At 48.1% G+C, this 17,248-nt stretch overlaps 2 protein-coding genes across 2 annotated transcripts in view; both read left to right on the top strand.

The window, feature by feature from the left end:
• Positions 1-17,248, top strand: part of SPEN (spen family transcriptional repressor) — a gene marked incomplete in the record, with an annotated part of 88,138 nt that overhangs the window by 10,753 nt on the left and 60,137 nt on the right. Inside the window, 1 exon segment of the mRNA XM_040326728.1 lies at positions 4,428-4,748. Coding sequence (XP_040182662.1) covers positions 4,428-4,748 — 321 coding nt within the window.
• Positions 5,862-15,736, top strand: LOC120915942 (msx2-interacting protein-like). Its single transcript, XM_040326790.1, has 2 exons — positions 5,862-6,007; positions 14,877-15,736. Exons 1-2 carry the CDS (start codon positions 5,943-5,945, stop codon positions 15,394-15,396), a joined length of 585 nt encoding a protein of 194 aa, XP_040182724.1. The 5' UTR covers positions 5,862-5,942; the 3' UTR covers positions 15,397-15,736.

Genomic DNA, 17,248 nt, shown 5'->3' with positions numbered 1-17,248 from the left:
GAACGGGAGGCGGCGTGACGTCTCTCTGCCGTTGTGTGCATGCACGGCCACTTTTTGACGGCGGACACGTTTTTGTTGTATCTGTAAGATTAGATGTCCAGCGCATCCCCCTCCCTATATATTAGATTTTAAGAGCCCCCCCACCATCAGAAGTTGAGTCCTTCACTCTCCCTTACATCACAGTGCACCCCCCTTTCCTTATGCTGCTGCTGCTGGACAGAAGCTGGATGCATTGCTTGAAAGCAAAAAGTAAGGGTCTATAGAAGGACCAGAGGGGGGATGGAGGGTGCGAGGGCCACATGAAATGGCCTGGAGGGCCTGATTCGGCCCAGCGGGCCTTGTATTTGAAACCTGTGCCATAGTGTCTCCGGCATTGGACCGCTTGCCTGTAGAAGCTGATTGGTCGCTATGCACAGCAGCTCCAGTCTATGTTGTTCCATTGAGCCCTGGCTCACATCGATGCGGGAAACGTGAATCCTGTGCATTTCCCGCATCGAAATCGCACGACGTCCATTGCGGCTTCCTGCGGGTGTCGATGATTAACGACACCCCAGAAAAACAGCTGGCAAAACGCAGTGCGATTGCCAGAATCGCATTGCATGCCTGCTCTGATCAATGCTGGTGTTTCCCGGGCCGGGGGCCTCCGACGAAGAAACGTGGTACCGCCCAGGCATCCACCGCATCACGCTCTCTGCTGACGTCCGTTCCGGTATCGGTGCCATTTGCGTTCCATACTGGTTCCGACGGCTTCTCCAGTCCAAGCTACATCCCGGGGACACCTGAAAATGGCAGTAATCCGGGCTGGAGATGGCATGCGGGAGGGGGACTTGAGATTGCGATTATTATACGATTAATCGCGCAGCTCTAGTCCTGCACCGTTTTTTGTGTGGATGCGATTTGAGACATACATTTTGGGATTTAGAATTCTGCAATCACTGAGCAGCAAATGAGATCTCTTTCGGTTATCCTGCAAACCTGGCCTGTCGGGCCCTGAGGACAGGAGATGAGGGCCACTGCTGTAATGCGTCTGCTGGGTGATCGCTGAATGGTTGGGCCCTGAGGACAGGAGATGATGAGGGCCACTGCTGTAATGCGTCTGCTGGGTGATCGCTGAATGGTTGGGCCCTGAGGACAGGAGATGAGGGCCACTGCTGTAATGCGTCTGCTGGGTGATCGCTGAATGGTTGGGCCCTGAGGACAGGAGATGATGAGGGCCACTGCTGTAATGCGTCTGCTGGGTGATCGCTGAATGGTTGGGCCCTGAGGACAGGAGATGATGGCCACTGCTGTAATACGTCTGCTGGGTGATCGCTGAATGGTTGGGCCCTGAGGACAGGAGATGATGAGGGCCACTGCTGTAATGCGTCTGCTGGGTGATCGCTGAATGGTTGGGCCCTGAGGACAGGAGATGAGGGCCACTGCTGTAATGCGTCTGCTGGGTGATCGCTGAATGGTTGGGCCCTGAGGACAGGAGATGATGAGGGCCACTGCTGTAATGCGTCTGCTGGGTGATCGCTGAATGGTTGGGCCCTGAGGACAGGAGATGAGGGCCACTGCTGTAATGCGTCTGCTGGGTGATCGCTGAATGTCATTCTCGTCTCTGTTTTTCCGTTTGTTTGATGAAGGAAGGCGCGGACTTTGTCCTGCCCGGTGATATCTTTCATCCTTTGCTGTTATTGGTCGGATTCACGCCAGCATTGGCTGCGGCTCCTACATCATGTTTGTATTGTAAAGAGCAGAAATCGCAACGCCGCGGACTTCTGTACCGTGCAATGTTCTCTGGGGGGGGGGGGGCCTTAGATTATTACATGCACTTTAGTACAGGTAAAGGACATGATGCACAATAACGTCCCCGTCCTCGCAGTGTCGGCTCCTTGTAGTCCTCTGCACACCATTGTGTTGTATTGTGTTACTCTTGGACACAATGTATCTTTGTAGTAGGTCACTCCTGCAGTGTATCCTTCATGGTTTGAGGGGATCTTCCATCGTGCTCACCCCGGGTACCCCAATAACTGATTCACGGCTCTATACCGCGGTCAGAGAGGAGAGCCGCCGCCGCTAACAAAGGACCAGGCTACAAAAAAAACTGGGCGCTTGATTAATATCGTGGCTAGACGAGCAGCTAGCACTATCCGAATGTCCCCCGCCCCCTTCGCTTTTTGTGGAAAGAATTAGACCCGGCCTGAAATAACTTCCAGATGTTCCTGAGATGAAGAGGGTGGGATCTCCTCCAACCGTATCTGGGGTTGTGTGAATAATCCACACCGCCATATAGAATGCCTACAATCCCCCGTTCCCCCCCGTCTATAGTAAACACAACCAATGAGTTTGCACCGCGCTCTGCCATAGTAAATGCCTATAATCGCCCCCTACCCCCCGTCTATAGTAAACACAACCAATGAGTTTGCACCGCGCTCTGCCATAGTAAATGCCTATAATCGCCCCCCACCCCCCGTCTATAGTAAACACAACCAATGAGTTTGCACCGCTCTCTGCCCGTCCCCGTTATTCTTTTTGCCCCGGGGGGGGGGGGGGTATATAATTAGAATTGCTTGCTTTGCATACCAATAATTGTTTCCAGGTTTAAGGCGGCCATATTGTATCGGGGAAGGTCAGGGTTGAGTGTTTTTATTTATTTTTTTTGGTTCTTTTAGCCGGGAATAGTTGGATTTAAGATCTGCAATCTTTTCAGCCTTAAAATCCCTTCCTCGCTGAGAGGACAAGTCAGAACACGAGAGAACTCTCCGGATTTATCACCCGGCGTGGCGTACGAACGGCCTCCTTCGTGGCAGGTGTTTGGCCAGCGTGCAATTTTTTTTTTCCAAGTATTAGTCAACCTCTGGGCTAGAAAATTCACATTTCTGGGGCGGCCACCCTCCTGAACGGGTTAAGACTCGCCAAAACCTCCAATGAATTTCATGGCTTCAGATTATTGGCTGAACGATTTTTCCTGTTCAGAGTTTCTTTCTTTTAAATATATAAAATGTGTATATATACCGTATATACTCAAATATAAGCCAAGGCACCTAATTTTACTACAATAAAACTTGGAAAATGTATTGACTCGAGTATAAGCCTAGGGTGTCGATCTGCATGCCTCACTGTGCCCATGCCTAGACTGACGTTTAATATGAAAGTCTATGGAAGGTCTGGTTTGAAAAATCGGTGCTCCCCGGTCGTAGGTCCCCCAGACAAAAAACTTTGCACACTTGTAGAGGAGAAATGGGGCTTCATGTGTGCCAAGTTCTGGGTCCAGGGGACTGACGACCGGCCAGTACCGGGTCACCAAAGAAATTATCGTTTAACATGAAAGTCTACGGAAGAGGTGCCCGGTTTTGAAATATTGGTGCTCCCTGGCCGTAGGTCCCCCAGACAACAAACTTTGCACACTTCTAGAGGAAGCGTGGGGCTATATGTGTGCCAAGTTCTGGGTCCAGAGGGCCTACGAACGGCCGGTACCCAAAATCACCAAAGAAATTACTGTTTAACATGGGAGTCTAAAGAAGAGGTGCCCGGGTTTGAAAAATCGGTGCTCCCTGACCATAGGTCCTCTGGACAACAAACTTTGCGCACTTGTAGAGGAAGAGTGGGGCTACATGTGTGTCAAGGTTGGGGTCAAGGGGACTTATGGCCGGCCGGTACAGGGTCCCCAAATTCACCAGAGAAATGACCAGTTAACATGGGAGTCTATGGAAGGGGTGCCTGGCTTTGAAAAATTAGTGCTCCCCGTTCGTAGGTCCACCGGACAATAAACTTTTCACACTTGTAGAGGAAGAGTGGGGCTACATGTGAGCCAAGTTCCGGGTCCAGGGGGCCTACGAACGGCCGGTACCGGGTCCCCAAATTTACCAAAGAAATGACCGTTTAACATGGGAGTCTATGGAAGGGGTGCCTGGCTTTGAAAAATCGGTACTCCCCGGTCGTAGGTTCCCCTGGACAACAAACTTTGCACACTTATAGAGGAAGAGTGGGGCTACATGTTTGTCAAGTTTGGGGTCCAGGGGACCTACGGCTGGCTGGAAACGGGTCCCCAAAGTCCGGGAGATCAGGCGCAAAAAAGTGACTCGAGTATAAGCCGAGGGGGGCATTTTCAGCACAAAAAAAATGTGCTGAAAAACTCGGCTTATACTCGAGTATATACAGTAATTATAATTTGGCATAAGTTATATCAGAACTTTAACAAATTGACAGTCATTAATACTTATTGATATTATACAGTGATCCTATCAGTCTGGATTTGTTACATTTATGGATTGCTAAATCATTTGATGTCTATAAAAACGTTGTGCCACATCTTACATAGACATATATTTATCTGTTTATAATTGGCGTTATTGTTTAATGCGATTCAAGTAAAAATAGTATATGTTCTAATGTCAGAATATTTTCTTTCTTTTCTTTTTTTCTTTTTTTTTATTGTCTTGCAGATATGGACGTGTGGAGAGTGTCAAAATCTTACCGAAAAGGGGATCGGATGGCGGCGTGGCAGCATTTGTGGATTTTGTGGATATTAAAAGTGCACAGAAGGCGCATAATGCTGTCAACAAAATGGGGGACCGTGACCTCCGGACGGATTATAACGAGCCGGGCACCATTCCAGGAGCTGCCCGGGTTTTGGATGAGACAGTTTCCATAACCTCTCGTAGTAGAGAGGTTTCTGGGTTCAGAGGAGGTAGTGGGGGGCCGGCTTACGGTCCCCCGCAATCACTTCATGCACGGGAAGGACGTTATGAACGGAGACTCGATGGGTAAGTTGTAAGGTTTCACTAGGCAGGTATTTTGTATTTTTTTTTTTTTTTTTTTATATGATGAGGAAACAAAAACTCACTTTAGGTTTACACCCCCCGTTGGATTAAAAAAAAAAAAAATTTGGGAAAATTTGTATCCTTCCTTCATGGGTTTGGAAAGATGGGATTGTTATCCTGATGGCTTGGGATCTTGTGGATCCGTAAAAGGGGGAGTCTTCCTGCAGCTGGCTGGATGTGTATCTCGTTGGAAGTACGGCGCTGGTTCACCCACATGGATTATTCTGGCTGGGGGTCTCGTATCGGATCGGCTGTCCCTGTGGATCTATACTTTTGTGGAGTTATCCTAATATCTCTGGAGTGTGTAAAAAAAAAAAACATGGCCGTCTACTTCTGGGCTGCTCTTGCATCATGCGGATTGCACAGATCAAAGGGGGACCTGACTGTCGCTCGTCACACGTGGATTGTACACTTACCTGAGCCCGTGGGGGATGGTACACTTACCTGATCCGAGGGATGTGTGGTTCCTGAAGACCGAAGACTTTCCTCTTCTTGGATATACACAGATTGCCGTCTCTGGGGATTAAACTGGTTTTATGGGCGTCTATAAAACTATGGAATGTAATGGTGGAGTAAGGGACGTTTTCCTGAACTCTGGACCTGTACAGGGCCGATCCGCCGCGTTCAGGATGGAGATTTTCTATAAAACGTCACCCCGAGATCGTAGAGAGAGAGAGCAGATGATGAGAAAAGTCTTTTTTTATTTATTTTTTCTTACCCGTTGGGATTGTGGATATGACCAGTAAGTGGATGTCTGTACCGGGAACCGTGTGAATGAAACGATCGATGGCTTGGACTCCGAACGTTTTGGTGGTTTTTAAAAGAAAACGGCTGCTGAAGAAAAACATTATTTTTTTTTTAAAGTCCAGATTTGAAGTGGATGGCGATCGAAGTTTTTGGGGGTTGAAAAAAAAAAAAAGGTTGCAATGGTGTTCCTGCCGTAGGATTCCCGTCCTCTGTGGATTGATCCCTTATTTTTATTTTTTTGGAAAACTTTCTTCCAATTTTTTTCTTTTTTTGGTTACGTAAGAATACTTTTTTTTTTTCGGTTCATCCAAATTTTGAAAACCCATGCCCTTTTTTTTTCCTCATTGAGAAGGTGGATTTACCCTAAAAAGGGACCAAATTGGGGAAGTTATGTTCTCAAAATCACTCCCTAGATTTAATTGGGATTTTAGGTCGTGTTTCCTCAATTGGAAAAGGTTGGTATGTGCTGCCCTGTATATATTCCGCCCTTCTCCTAACCCAAAGTCATTCTGTTTTTTCCACTAACCCCCTTCCCCTTCTCCCCTCCCCCCTCCCCTCCCCCACTGTACAACTTATATAGCACTAATAGATACAGCCACAGCTATTTTAGCACCTACATATCTGATCTTTACAACTTTACTTCCTCCTCCTCTTCCTCTCTGTACTGTTATATTTCTTCATAGAGATTGTATTGATGTGTAACCCTAACACTAAAGCACCCCCCCCCCCCCCCCCGCGCTGGTCATAAGTTCTGCTTTCCTAATACTTAGCAGCGAAAAAATGTGTTTTTAATTTTTGCCGCATTCCTCGCCAATGCAATATTTCTGAAGAAAACCTAAAGCATCCTTTTTTTTTTTTTTTAGTTTCAATAAGTTTTTTTTATTGAGTTTAAAGAAAGAAGATAAGTCATCAATATTACAATAAACATTCAATAAGTATTCGGTAACAAACCTTGCGACGTAGGTGGTAATCGCTGGCACTCTTCTATGGGACTTGAGGAGGTAACGCCCCACCCTGACACCCCCCCTAAAACACAGGTGTCAAACGCAAGGCCCGCGGACCGAATCCGGCCCTTCAGGCCTCGCATCTCTTCTGCAGCTGCAGGAGAGCTCCAGACCCTTACTTTCTGCTTTCAAACAATGCATCCAGCTTCTTCCCTGCAGCAGCATAAGGAAAGGGGGGTGCACTGTGATGTAAAGGAGGGTGGGGGGGACTCAGCTTCTGATGGTGGGGGGGCTCCTGACATGTAATGTAAAGGGAGGGGATGCTCTGGACATCTAATCTTACAGATACAAACGGCCCTTTTGAGAACAATCATAATGCTGATAAGGCCCACAAAGATATTGAGTTTGACACCCCTAAAAGCATCAATCTCTGTCTAGGGTGAGGAAGTCGCATGTCCTCCTCCTTTTCCAGCGGCTGAAGCACGGGGAGGCAACCTCTGCCCTCCAGCTGTGGTGAAACTACAATTCCCACAAGACCCTGACAATCCCAGGCATGACTCCTAGAGGCAGAGGCATGATGGGATTTGTAGTTTTTACCACAGCTGAAGTGCCGAGGTTGCCTACCCCTGGGCTAAAGCTTCGATTTAAATATATATAGCGATTGGTTCTGTTGTGTGAATGGAGGAATTCTAGTCCTTAAATTCAGCCCGGGGGGGGGGGGGGGGGAATACTTAGTCCTCTTTGCAAACATGAATGTGACTCCCTAAGTCTGGAGCTTTCAGGCTGCAGAAAACCAGGATTATTACTGATGACCCAACTCTCCTCCTCCCAGAACAATCGTCCGAGCCAATGACCAGAAGAGGCAAGAGGGAGATCAGGAGCTGCGGGGTAGGAAACCTTAAAGCCCATACACACGATCAGACTTTTTGACAACAATGGACGTGTTTTATCGGACAATCTGACCATCCTGTACGCTCCATCGGACAATTGTCGGAATTTCCACGGACAAATGGTCGGTGTGCATGCTCTCAAACTTTCCGGAAACAAATGTCCGATGGAGGATAATCCGATCACGTGTACACAAGTCCATCGGACTAAGGTCCAAAGTACAAACACGCATGCTCAGAACCCATGCTAAACATCAGACAACAATAGCAGAAGTTGCCCAAAAGGCGGTGGTAAAGAGCTGTGATTTGGTAAAAGTTGGCTGAAAATGTTCTACCGTGTGTATGCAGAACAAGTTTACGGCCAACGCCCTCTGCACAAAAATCTACGGAAAAGTCAGATCGTGTGTATGAGGCTTTAGAGAGCGCGAATGATGAGGGAGATAAAATCAACCTAGTGGGGAGTTTACGAAATGAAGTGCGGGTCACTTGGCCTGCCGCGGGTCACCTTGGCCTGCCGCGGGTCACCTTGGCCTGCCTCGGGTCACCTTGGCCTGCCTCGGGTCACCTTGGCCTGCCTCGGGTCACCTTGGCCTGCCTCGGGTCACCTTGGCCTGCCTCGGGTCACCTTGGCCTGCCTCGGGTCACCTTGGCCTGCCTCGTCTTCCAACGGCCATATTGTAATGTGTGAACGCCTAACCATATGGGCATGAAAGGCTCCTGCCATGGGGTTCACTTAGTACCCAACCCTTTGGATTTCTGCTGGGACCCGATTTTTACAATCATTATTTTTTAATCGTATTTTTAATTAAAAGAATAAGCCACGAAAATTCAAACCTTCAGTAATGCCATTCATTATAAATGCTAAGGGCCTATTAATAAAGCTATACATGTTCTAATTTAAGTAAAAGCAACAATGGTCTTTCCATCAATTGTATTTTCTTTTTTCCCCCACTTTTTGTTTATCAGATTTGTCTACTTTTCACTTTAAAGCTGAACTCTGGGCATCAAAAATTAAATTTTAAATCTATATTCTGTACTAAACCTCTAAACCTCTAAGATAAGTGTCCACTTGTGTGCTAGAGCTGCACGATTCTGGCCAAAATGAGAATCGCAATTTTTTTTTTTTTGCTTAGAATAAAGATCACGAATCTCGCAACGTAATATCTTTCACATTATACAACAAAAATTTGGGTTAACTTTACTGGTTAGTTTTTATTCTATTTTTTTTTATTCAGTAAAGTAATTTTTTCTCAAAAAAAATTGCATTTGAAAGACCGCTGCGCAAATACAGTGCTATCTAAAATATTGCAACAACCACCATTTTTTTTCTCCAGGGCAGGGATATGCAATTAGCACAGTGGTTCTCAACCTGGGGGTCGGGACGATGACGATTTGCCAGGGGTCAATAAATCCTGGGCTGTTCCTCAAGCCTGTGCTGCTCTCCCAACCTTTTTGTGGCCAACCTTTTTGTCCTGGAGCCTGTTTCCGCCCAGCTGCGCTGTTCCTGGAACCCGTGCTGCTCTCCCAGCCTTTTCGCGGCCGCCCCGCTGGGCTGTCCATGGAGCCTGTGGCCGCCCAGCTGGGCTGTTCCTGGAGCCCGCAGCCGCCCATTCAGTTCACTGCATGGCTTGGATACAGAGACTAGAGGTCAGTTGACTGGTGAGGAACACTACCTGTGATTATAGTTGCCATTAAAAGTCCCCACTACAGTTCTCAAAAATAAAAATAATTTTACTGTTAGGGGCCCCCACAACTTGGGAAATTTTATCAAGGGGTCACAGCACAAGAAAGGTTGAGAACCACTGAATTAGCAGGACCTCCAGCGGTTGCAGAACTACAAATCCCATGAGGCATAGCAAGACCCTGACAGCCACAAGCATGACACCCAGAGGCATGATGGGACTTGTAGTTTTGCAACAGCTGGAGGTCCACTAATTGCATATCCCTGCTCTAGGGCCTCTACTAAAAAAATATATAAATATATATAAGGTTTGGGGGTTCTAAGTAATTTTCGAGCAAAATAAATAAAATAATAATTTTAACTTAAAAACCAACAAATGTCAGAAAAAGGTTTGGTGTTTAAGGGGTTAAACTTTCCTAATTTGCATACAGAAGTCTATTCCTTTGATGTAAAAGACAAATTGTTACAATGTTTAGACTTCACATTCCACTGAGAATGTTCTGATACTCGGCAGACTGTCCGGATTTTACAGCTGTGGATTCGGCAGAACAGAGAATTCTCTGCATAGAAAGATCGGGGAAATACTTTAGAAGGATCAAGAAATACTTTAGAAAGATCGGGGGAAATGCTTGTAGAAAGATCTGTAAAATACTTTAGAAAGCTCGGGGAAATACTTTAGAAGGATCGGGGAAATGCTTGTAGAAAAATCGCAACGGGGAAAAATGGCGAATAACGATTTTTGACGTTTAATCGTGCAGCTCTACTGTGTGCATCAAATGGTGGTGTCAGTGGGGAGTATTGATCTTTTTTTGGATGTGCATCTTGGTGAACAGGACATACAGGGATATGGGAAATGATTCTCGCCAGGGACACACCTACACGGGTTGAACTGGATGGACATTTGTCTTTATTCAACCTCGCCTACTACGAAACTATAAATGCATTTTACAGATCCAGATATTCCCAGTAGCCATGACATCATCACTGTTTAGTCCATAGTCTGTAAAGAGAGCAGAGCTGTGGGAGGGGCCTAGGAGGCTCCACCCACCAAAGATAGGGGGGGCAGAGACGGGAGCAGTCCCCCTGCACAAGGAGAGAGCAGAGCTGTGGGAGGGTTCCAGCAAGCTCCACCCACTACATAACAGGTGGGGCGGAGACCAGTCCAGTCCCCCTGCACAAGCAGAGCTGTGGGAGGGACCTACAAGGCCCCACCCACTACAGAAAAGTACAAGAGGGGACAGACAAGACCAGTCCCCCTAAACAAGGAGAGCTAGCAGAGCTGTGGGAGAGACCAACAAGGCCCCACCCCCTACTGAAAAGTACAAGAGGGGATAGACCAGACCAGTCCTCCTGCACAAGGTGAGCAGAGCTGTGGGAGGGGCCCAGCAAGCTCCACCCACTACATAACACAAGACGTGTCGCCCTGCAAAATGGGAGAAGAACTTTAGAAAACTACAGGAGGGGGGCGGAGACCAGACCAGTCACCCTGTACAAGGAGAGAGAGCAGGGCTGTGGAAGGGGCTGTGCAGGCTCCACCCAACACAAAAAAAACTATAGGAGGGATGGCAACAAGACCAGTCTCCCTGCACCAGGAGATAGAGCAGAGCTGTGGGAGGAGCTCAGCAGGCTTCACCTCTTATAGAAAAGTACAGGAGGGGGTGGAGACCAGACCCATCTATCTGCACAAGGAGAGAGCAGAGTTGTGGGAGGGACTCGCCAGGACCCCACCCACTACATGAGGGGGTGGAGACCAGACCAGTCACCCTGCACCAGGAGATAGAGCAGAGCTGTGGGAGGAGCTCAACAGGCTCCAAGCACTATAGAAAACTACAGGAGGGGGTGGAGACCAGACCAATCACCCTTCACAAGAAAATAGAGCAGAGCTGTGGGAGGAGCTCAGCAGGCTTCACCTCTTATAGAAAAGTACAGGAGGGGGTGGAGACCAGACCCATCTATCTGCACAAGGAGAGAGCAGAGTTGTGGGAGGGACTCGCCAGGACCCCACCCACTACATGAGGGGGTGGAGACCAGACCAGTCACCCTGCACCAGGAGATAGAGCAGAGCTGTGGGAGGAGCTCAACAGGCTCCAAGCACTATAGAAAACTACAGGAGGGGGTGGAGACCAGACCAATCACCCTTCACAAGAAAATAGAGCAGAGCTGTGGGAGGAGCTCAGCAGGCTTCACCTCTTATAGAAAAGTACAGGAGGGGGTGGAGACCAGACCCATCTATCTGCACAAGGAGAGAGCAGAGTTGTGGGAGGGACTCGCCAGGACCCCACCCACTACATGAGGGGGTGGAGACCAGACCAGTCACCCTGCACCAGGAGATAGAGCAGAGCTGTGGGAGGAGCTCAACAGGCTCCAAGCACTATAGAAAACTACAGGAGGGGGTGGAGACCAGACCAATCACCCTTCACAAGAAAATAGAGCAGAGCTGTGGGAGGAGCTCAGCAGGCTTCACCTCTTATAGAAAAGTACAGGAGGGGGTGGAGACCAGACCCATCTTTGTGCACAAGGAGAGAGCAGAGTTGTGGGAGGGACTCGCCAGGGCCCCACCCACTACAGGAGGGGGTGGAGACATGACCAGCACAAGGAGAGGGAGCAGCAGTGGGCGGTCTTTATTACAGGAAGTCTCACACAAAATTACTGCGCAGATCTGGAAGAAATTCCAGTAATAATTGTATGTAGACAATATTTTCCCGGAGTTCAGCTTTAACATCTAGATCTGAATCGTTGACTATTTGGGGAAGAATTTTTATTTTATTTTTTATAAACGGCCGTCCTCAGTCATTTATCAGATGGTTAAGGGAGAACCCCGAGGCGATCAGTAGTGTCAGAGGCTGATGAGCCGTAAGAGGAATGCGTTGCGTGTCGGCGTTGTTCTCGGATGCATTATTCGATGAATAGTCCACATTAGATGTTGCCCGTAATTCCATCGTCTGCTGGCAGCCCAGGCGGCTCTGTAAGATCAGACCACACTAGATCCATACAATGTGATCTGCGCCAGACATAGAACCGCCCAGATGGTGGTAACTGGTATAGTAGTCGGGAGCCGGAGGTAAAGGAGCTTTACCGGAGCTCACATTTTATATTCATGTGCTTTTTATTTATCGTCACCAAAGACCTTCCTCAAAGTGGAATTCCAGCCTCAAGCTGACTAGTCTGGTCTTTACAATGCCCCTCCTAACCTGTAAGAAAGACTGTATTGCCAGCCTGGTTTAGTCGCATGATCTCGCTCTCCCCTGTGTCAGTCGACAGAGGCTGCAGGGGAGAGGAAGAAGGGCCTGAGAACAGCTGGGAGTCTATAGTTGACCTCCCAGCCATTGTCGAGGGCTCTCTCTCCTCACCACCTCCTAACACCTGTGCTGGCTAACCTGTGTAAGAAAGGCCTGTATACTTATTTTCAGCCTGGTCACGTGGTCCAGCTCCCCTCTGTCAGTCAGCAGAGGCTGCAGGGAAGAAGAGGGATTGGCGACAATAGCTGGGAGTCTTTAGGTAACCTCACAACTTCCAAGCATTCCCAGCCATTGTCGAGGGCTCTCTCCTCCTAACACCTGTGCTGACTAACCTGTATAAGAAAGGCATATATGCTTGCCTGTTTTCAGCCCACTCTGGTCATGTCATCCAGTTCCCTTGTATCAGCCAGCAGTGGCTGCAGGGGAGAGGAGGGAGCGGCAACAGCAGTTGGGAGTCTATAGGTGACCTCCCAGCTATTGTCGAGGACTGCTCTCCTCTCCACACTTATGCTGACTAACCTGTGTAATAAGACGTGTATACCTACCTGTTTTAAGCCCACTCTGGTCATATGATCCGGCTCCCCTGTGTCAGCTGGCAGTGGCTGCAGGAGAGAGGAGGGAGCGCTTACAACAGCTGGGACCTGGGAGTCTATAGGCGACATCACCCCTTCTGGTCATTCCCAGCCATTGTTGAGGACTGCTCTCCTCCTCCTCTTCCTCCTCCTCTGCTGACTAACCTGTGTTTCAGAAAAGACGTATATACTTATTTTCGGCCCGCTCCAGTCTGGTCATGTGATCCGGCTCCCCTGTGTCAGCCAGCAGAGGCTGCAGGGGAGAGGAGGGAGCTCTAACAGCTGGGAGCCTGTAGGTGACCTTGCGTGTTCCAGGCAATCCCGGCCATTGGTAAGTGCTTTCCCCTGCAGCCGCTGCTGGCTGACCTAGGAGATTTTGTGACCGGGCGGAGAATAGGTAAGTATAATAGGACGACGTATACTTACCTATTCTCCACCCGGTCACATGATCCCCTAGGTCAACCAGCAGCAGGAAAAAGCACTCGACAATGGCTGGAACCCGTGAGGTCACCTACAGGCTCCCAGCTGTTAGAACTCCCTCGTCTCCCCTGCAGCCTCTACTGACTGACACAGGAGATCGTGTGACCGGGTGGAGAATAGGTAAGTATACGTCGTAGTCTTTTTTTTCTTTTTAAACACCGGTTAGTCAGCATGGGGGGGAGGGGGTTCATTTTTTTTAAGACCAGTTAGGATTTGGCTGTAATTCTACTTTAGGATCACACATTGTGATCAGCGCCAGATGGTGGTAATTGGTATAGCCGCCAGGAGCCAAAGGTAAAGGAGCTTTACCGAAGCTCGCTTTTCATACAGATCTCCCGGATTTATCTACCTTTTATTATTTTAAGATCTCCCTTAACCATTTATTTGCGGCGGACAAAATGGCAGCCGACAACCTTTTGGGTCTGAATACCGTGCGTCATCTTAGTTGTGTTCCGCATTTGTGGCCGCATTTTTTATCATTTTATGTATTGCAGGTACTTGTATAGCGCTGTCAATTTACACAGCACTGTGTATATATATATATATATATATATATATATATATGTGTGTGTGTGTGTGTGTGTGTGTGTGTGTGTGTGTGTGTGTGTGTGTGTGTGTATATATATATATATATTTTTTTTTTGTACAGTCGCATCAGTCCCTGCCCCCAAGGAGCTTACAATCTAAAGTCCCTACCTCACATTTTATACATACAGTACACATACTAGGGGCAATTTAGACAGGAGCCAGCATGTCTTTGTAGTATGGGAGGAAACTGGAGTACCCGGAGGAAACCCGCACAGGGAGAACATACACGCTACCGGCAGGCAATGCCGTAGTTGGGATTTGAATCGACGACCCCAGTGCTGCCAGGCGGAAGCGCTAACCCGATGGCCGCTCTGCTGCCCATTATGCAATGTTAAATAAGTTCCCAGCTTCAGTTAGCTAGCGGTGATCACTTACCGGCTCCAGATAGATGTAAGTGTTAGGCCCGCTCCAATCTGGTCATGTGATCCGGCTCCCCTGTGTCCGTCAGCAGAGGCTGCAGGGGAGAGGAAGGAGCAGCAGGGAGCCTGTAGGTGACCTCACGGGTTCCTGGCATTCCCGGGCCATTGTTGAGTGCTTTCCCCTGGAAAACAACTGAGCAGGAAAGTGAGCCAACCCACCACAGACCAGTTCTCTGCGCCCCTCCCAGCTGTGACATCGCCCAGCCTTGCGCATGCTCAGGTTCTCTCCTGGACACAAAGTTTATTTCTGTTTATAACAGAGAACTGCCTACATTCCAGTATTACATCGAAGCCCGTTTTACCCGTCCTCACCCCACCCATACTGACGCCATTATATAAGGCAGTCGTCACCTTTTTGCTGGCCACGAATCCCCTCGCACGTGGTTGATAAACAATGTCTTGTAAATCCCACAGTAAACTGTTAACGATTTGCATGAACTGTGTTCTTTTTTTCTTTTCTCCATGCTGTGATTCTGTCAGGAGAACTGAACGTTCCATCCTTCTCTTAACACAGGGCTTCTGAGACACGGGAGCGGTCATATGACCATAGTGCCTATGGACACCACGAACGCGGGACTAGTGGCTTTGAACGGACACGACATTACGATCAGGATTACTATAGAGACCCTCGCGACCGGACCTTACAACATGGAATATTCTATAACTCTTCTCGCAGGAGTCCAAGCCGCATTGACACTCACGAATCTCGTTACGAGTCTAGGACCCGGGAGCAGTTTACATTGCCTAGCGTGGTACACAGGGATATTTACAGGAATGACATTTCCACCACCGCCGCCGCCGCCACCACCACCGCCACCACCACCAGGGAGGTACGAGGGAGGCGGACTGATCGGACCTACCAGCATAGCCGGAGTCGCTCGCCCCATTCATCCCAGTCTAGGAACCAATCCCCTCAGAGGCTGGCCAGCCAAGCGTCACGGCCCGCCAGGTCACCCAGCGGCAGCGGCTCTAGGAGTCGATCGTCTAGTAGTGACTCCCTCAGCAGCAGCAGTAGCACAAGCAGTGACAGGTAGGTCTCATTGCAGATGTTTGCCAGGCTCTATCGGGAACAAAAATTCTCCAGCACTCAGCACTGATTGCCAGCATAGGGGACCCGCTTACAACCTGTTTTTTAAAAATTTTAATTTAAAGAAGTAAAATAAAAGGTTTCGTATAAATATATATTTCTATGTGGAGGGTGATGAACGCAGCCAAGAGGACTGAGTGCTGGTACGTTTATTTGTGTGCGTCTGCAGATAATGGACTTGTCTCTGATTGTTAGAAAATGGGCGGCTTCCCATTCAAATTTCACTTGTATAATGCGGGTCTGTTTCGGTTGTATAGTGTGGGATTGTTTTTGGTTGTATAGTGTGATATTGTTTTGGTTGGATAGGGTGAGTTTGGTTGGGATTGTTTTGGTTGGGATTGTTTTGGTTGGGATTGTTTTGGTTGGGATTGTTTTGGTTGGGATTGTTTTGGTTGGGATTGTTTTGGTTGGGATAATGTGGAATTGTTTTGGTTGGGATAATGTGGGATTGTTTTGGTTGGGATAATGTGGGATTGTTTTGGTTTGGATAATGTGGGATTGTTTTGGTTTGGATAATGTGGGATTGTTTTGGTTTGGATAATGTGGGATTGTTTTGGTTGGCTAGGGCGGGATTATTTTGGATGGGGTGTGATTATTTTTGGTTTGGTAGGGCGTGGCGGGATTGTTTTGGATCGGTAGGGCGGGATTGTTTTTGGTTGGATAGGTGGGATTGTTTTTGGTTGGATAGGTGGGATTGTTTTGGATTGGTGGGGCGGGATTGTTTTGGATTGGTGGGGTGGGATTATTTTGGATTGGTAGGGCGGGATTGTTTTGGTTGTATAGTATGGTATTGTTTTGGTTGGATAGGATGGGATTATTTTGGATGGCTGGGGCTGAATTATTTTGGTTTTGTAGGATGGGATTATTTTGGTTGGCTGGGGCGGGATTATTTTGGTTGGGTGGGGCAGGATTATTTTGGATGGGTGGGGTGTGATTATTTTTGGTTTGGTAGGGCGTGGCGGGATTATTTTGGATCGGTAGTGTGGTATTGTTTTGGTTTGTTAGTGTTATATTGTTTTGGATGGGTGGGGCTGAATTATTTTGGTTTTGTAGGATGGGATTATTTTGAATCGGTAGGGAGGGATTATTTTGGTTTTGTAGGATGGGATTATTTTGGTTGGGTGGGGCGGGATTATTTTGAATCGGTAGGGAGGGATTATTTTGAATCGGTAGGGAGGGATTATTTTGGTTGGGTGGGGCGGGATTATTTTGGATGGGTGGGCGGGATTATTTTGGTTGGGTGGGATTATTTTGGTTGGGAGGGGTGGGATTATTTTGGTTTTGTAGGATGGGATTATTTTGGTTGGGTGGGGCGGGATTATTTTGGTTGGGTGGGGCGGGATTATTTTGGTTGGGTGGGGCGGGATTATTTTGGTTGGGTGGGGCGGGATTATTTCGGTTGAAAACTATTTGTATGTTACGTTGGCAAATGTTCTCTTTGGTTGAAGAATTGTCAGCATGGTGTAAAGCGATTGATGTTGATGGACGGTTTACAGGCGCAGAGCCTTTCATGTGAGAATGCTTTATAGAGAATATGCTGTTGTCCATAGCAACACCTCTGGGTGTTTAAAGCTGAACTCTGAGCAGAAATAATTTTGAACCTTTTATGGAATTTCCCACCTTTAATCATTGATAAATCCCTCCATAAAGAGTCACTCTCCCCTCCTCCCCCCTTCTCCTTCCTCCCCCCTTCTCCCCTCCTCCTCCCCCCTTCTCCCCTCCTCCCCTCCATCACCACTATGGATCTTTTACTGGTTTAGAATTATGTCCACATTGGCTGCAGTGGGAGGACTGGAGCC

Source organism: Rana temporaria, chromosome 10, assembly GCF_905171775.1.
Source record: "Rana temporaria chromosome 10, aRanTem1.1, whole genome shotgun sequence".
NCBI lineage: Eukaryota > Metazoa > Chordata > Amphibia > Anura > Ranidae > Rana > Rana temporaria.
This window is presented reverse-complemented; position numbering and strand designations above follow the sequence as displayed.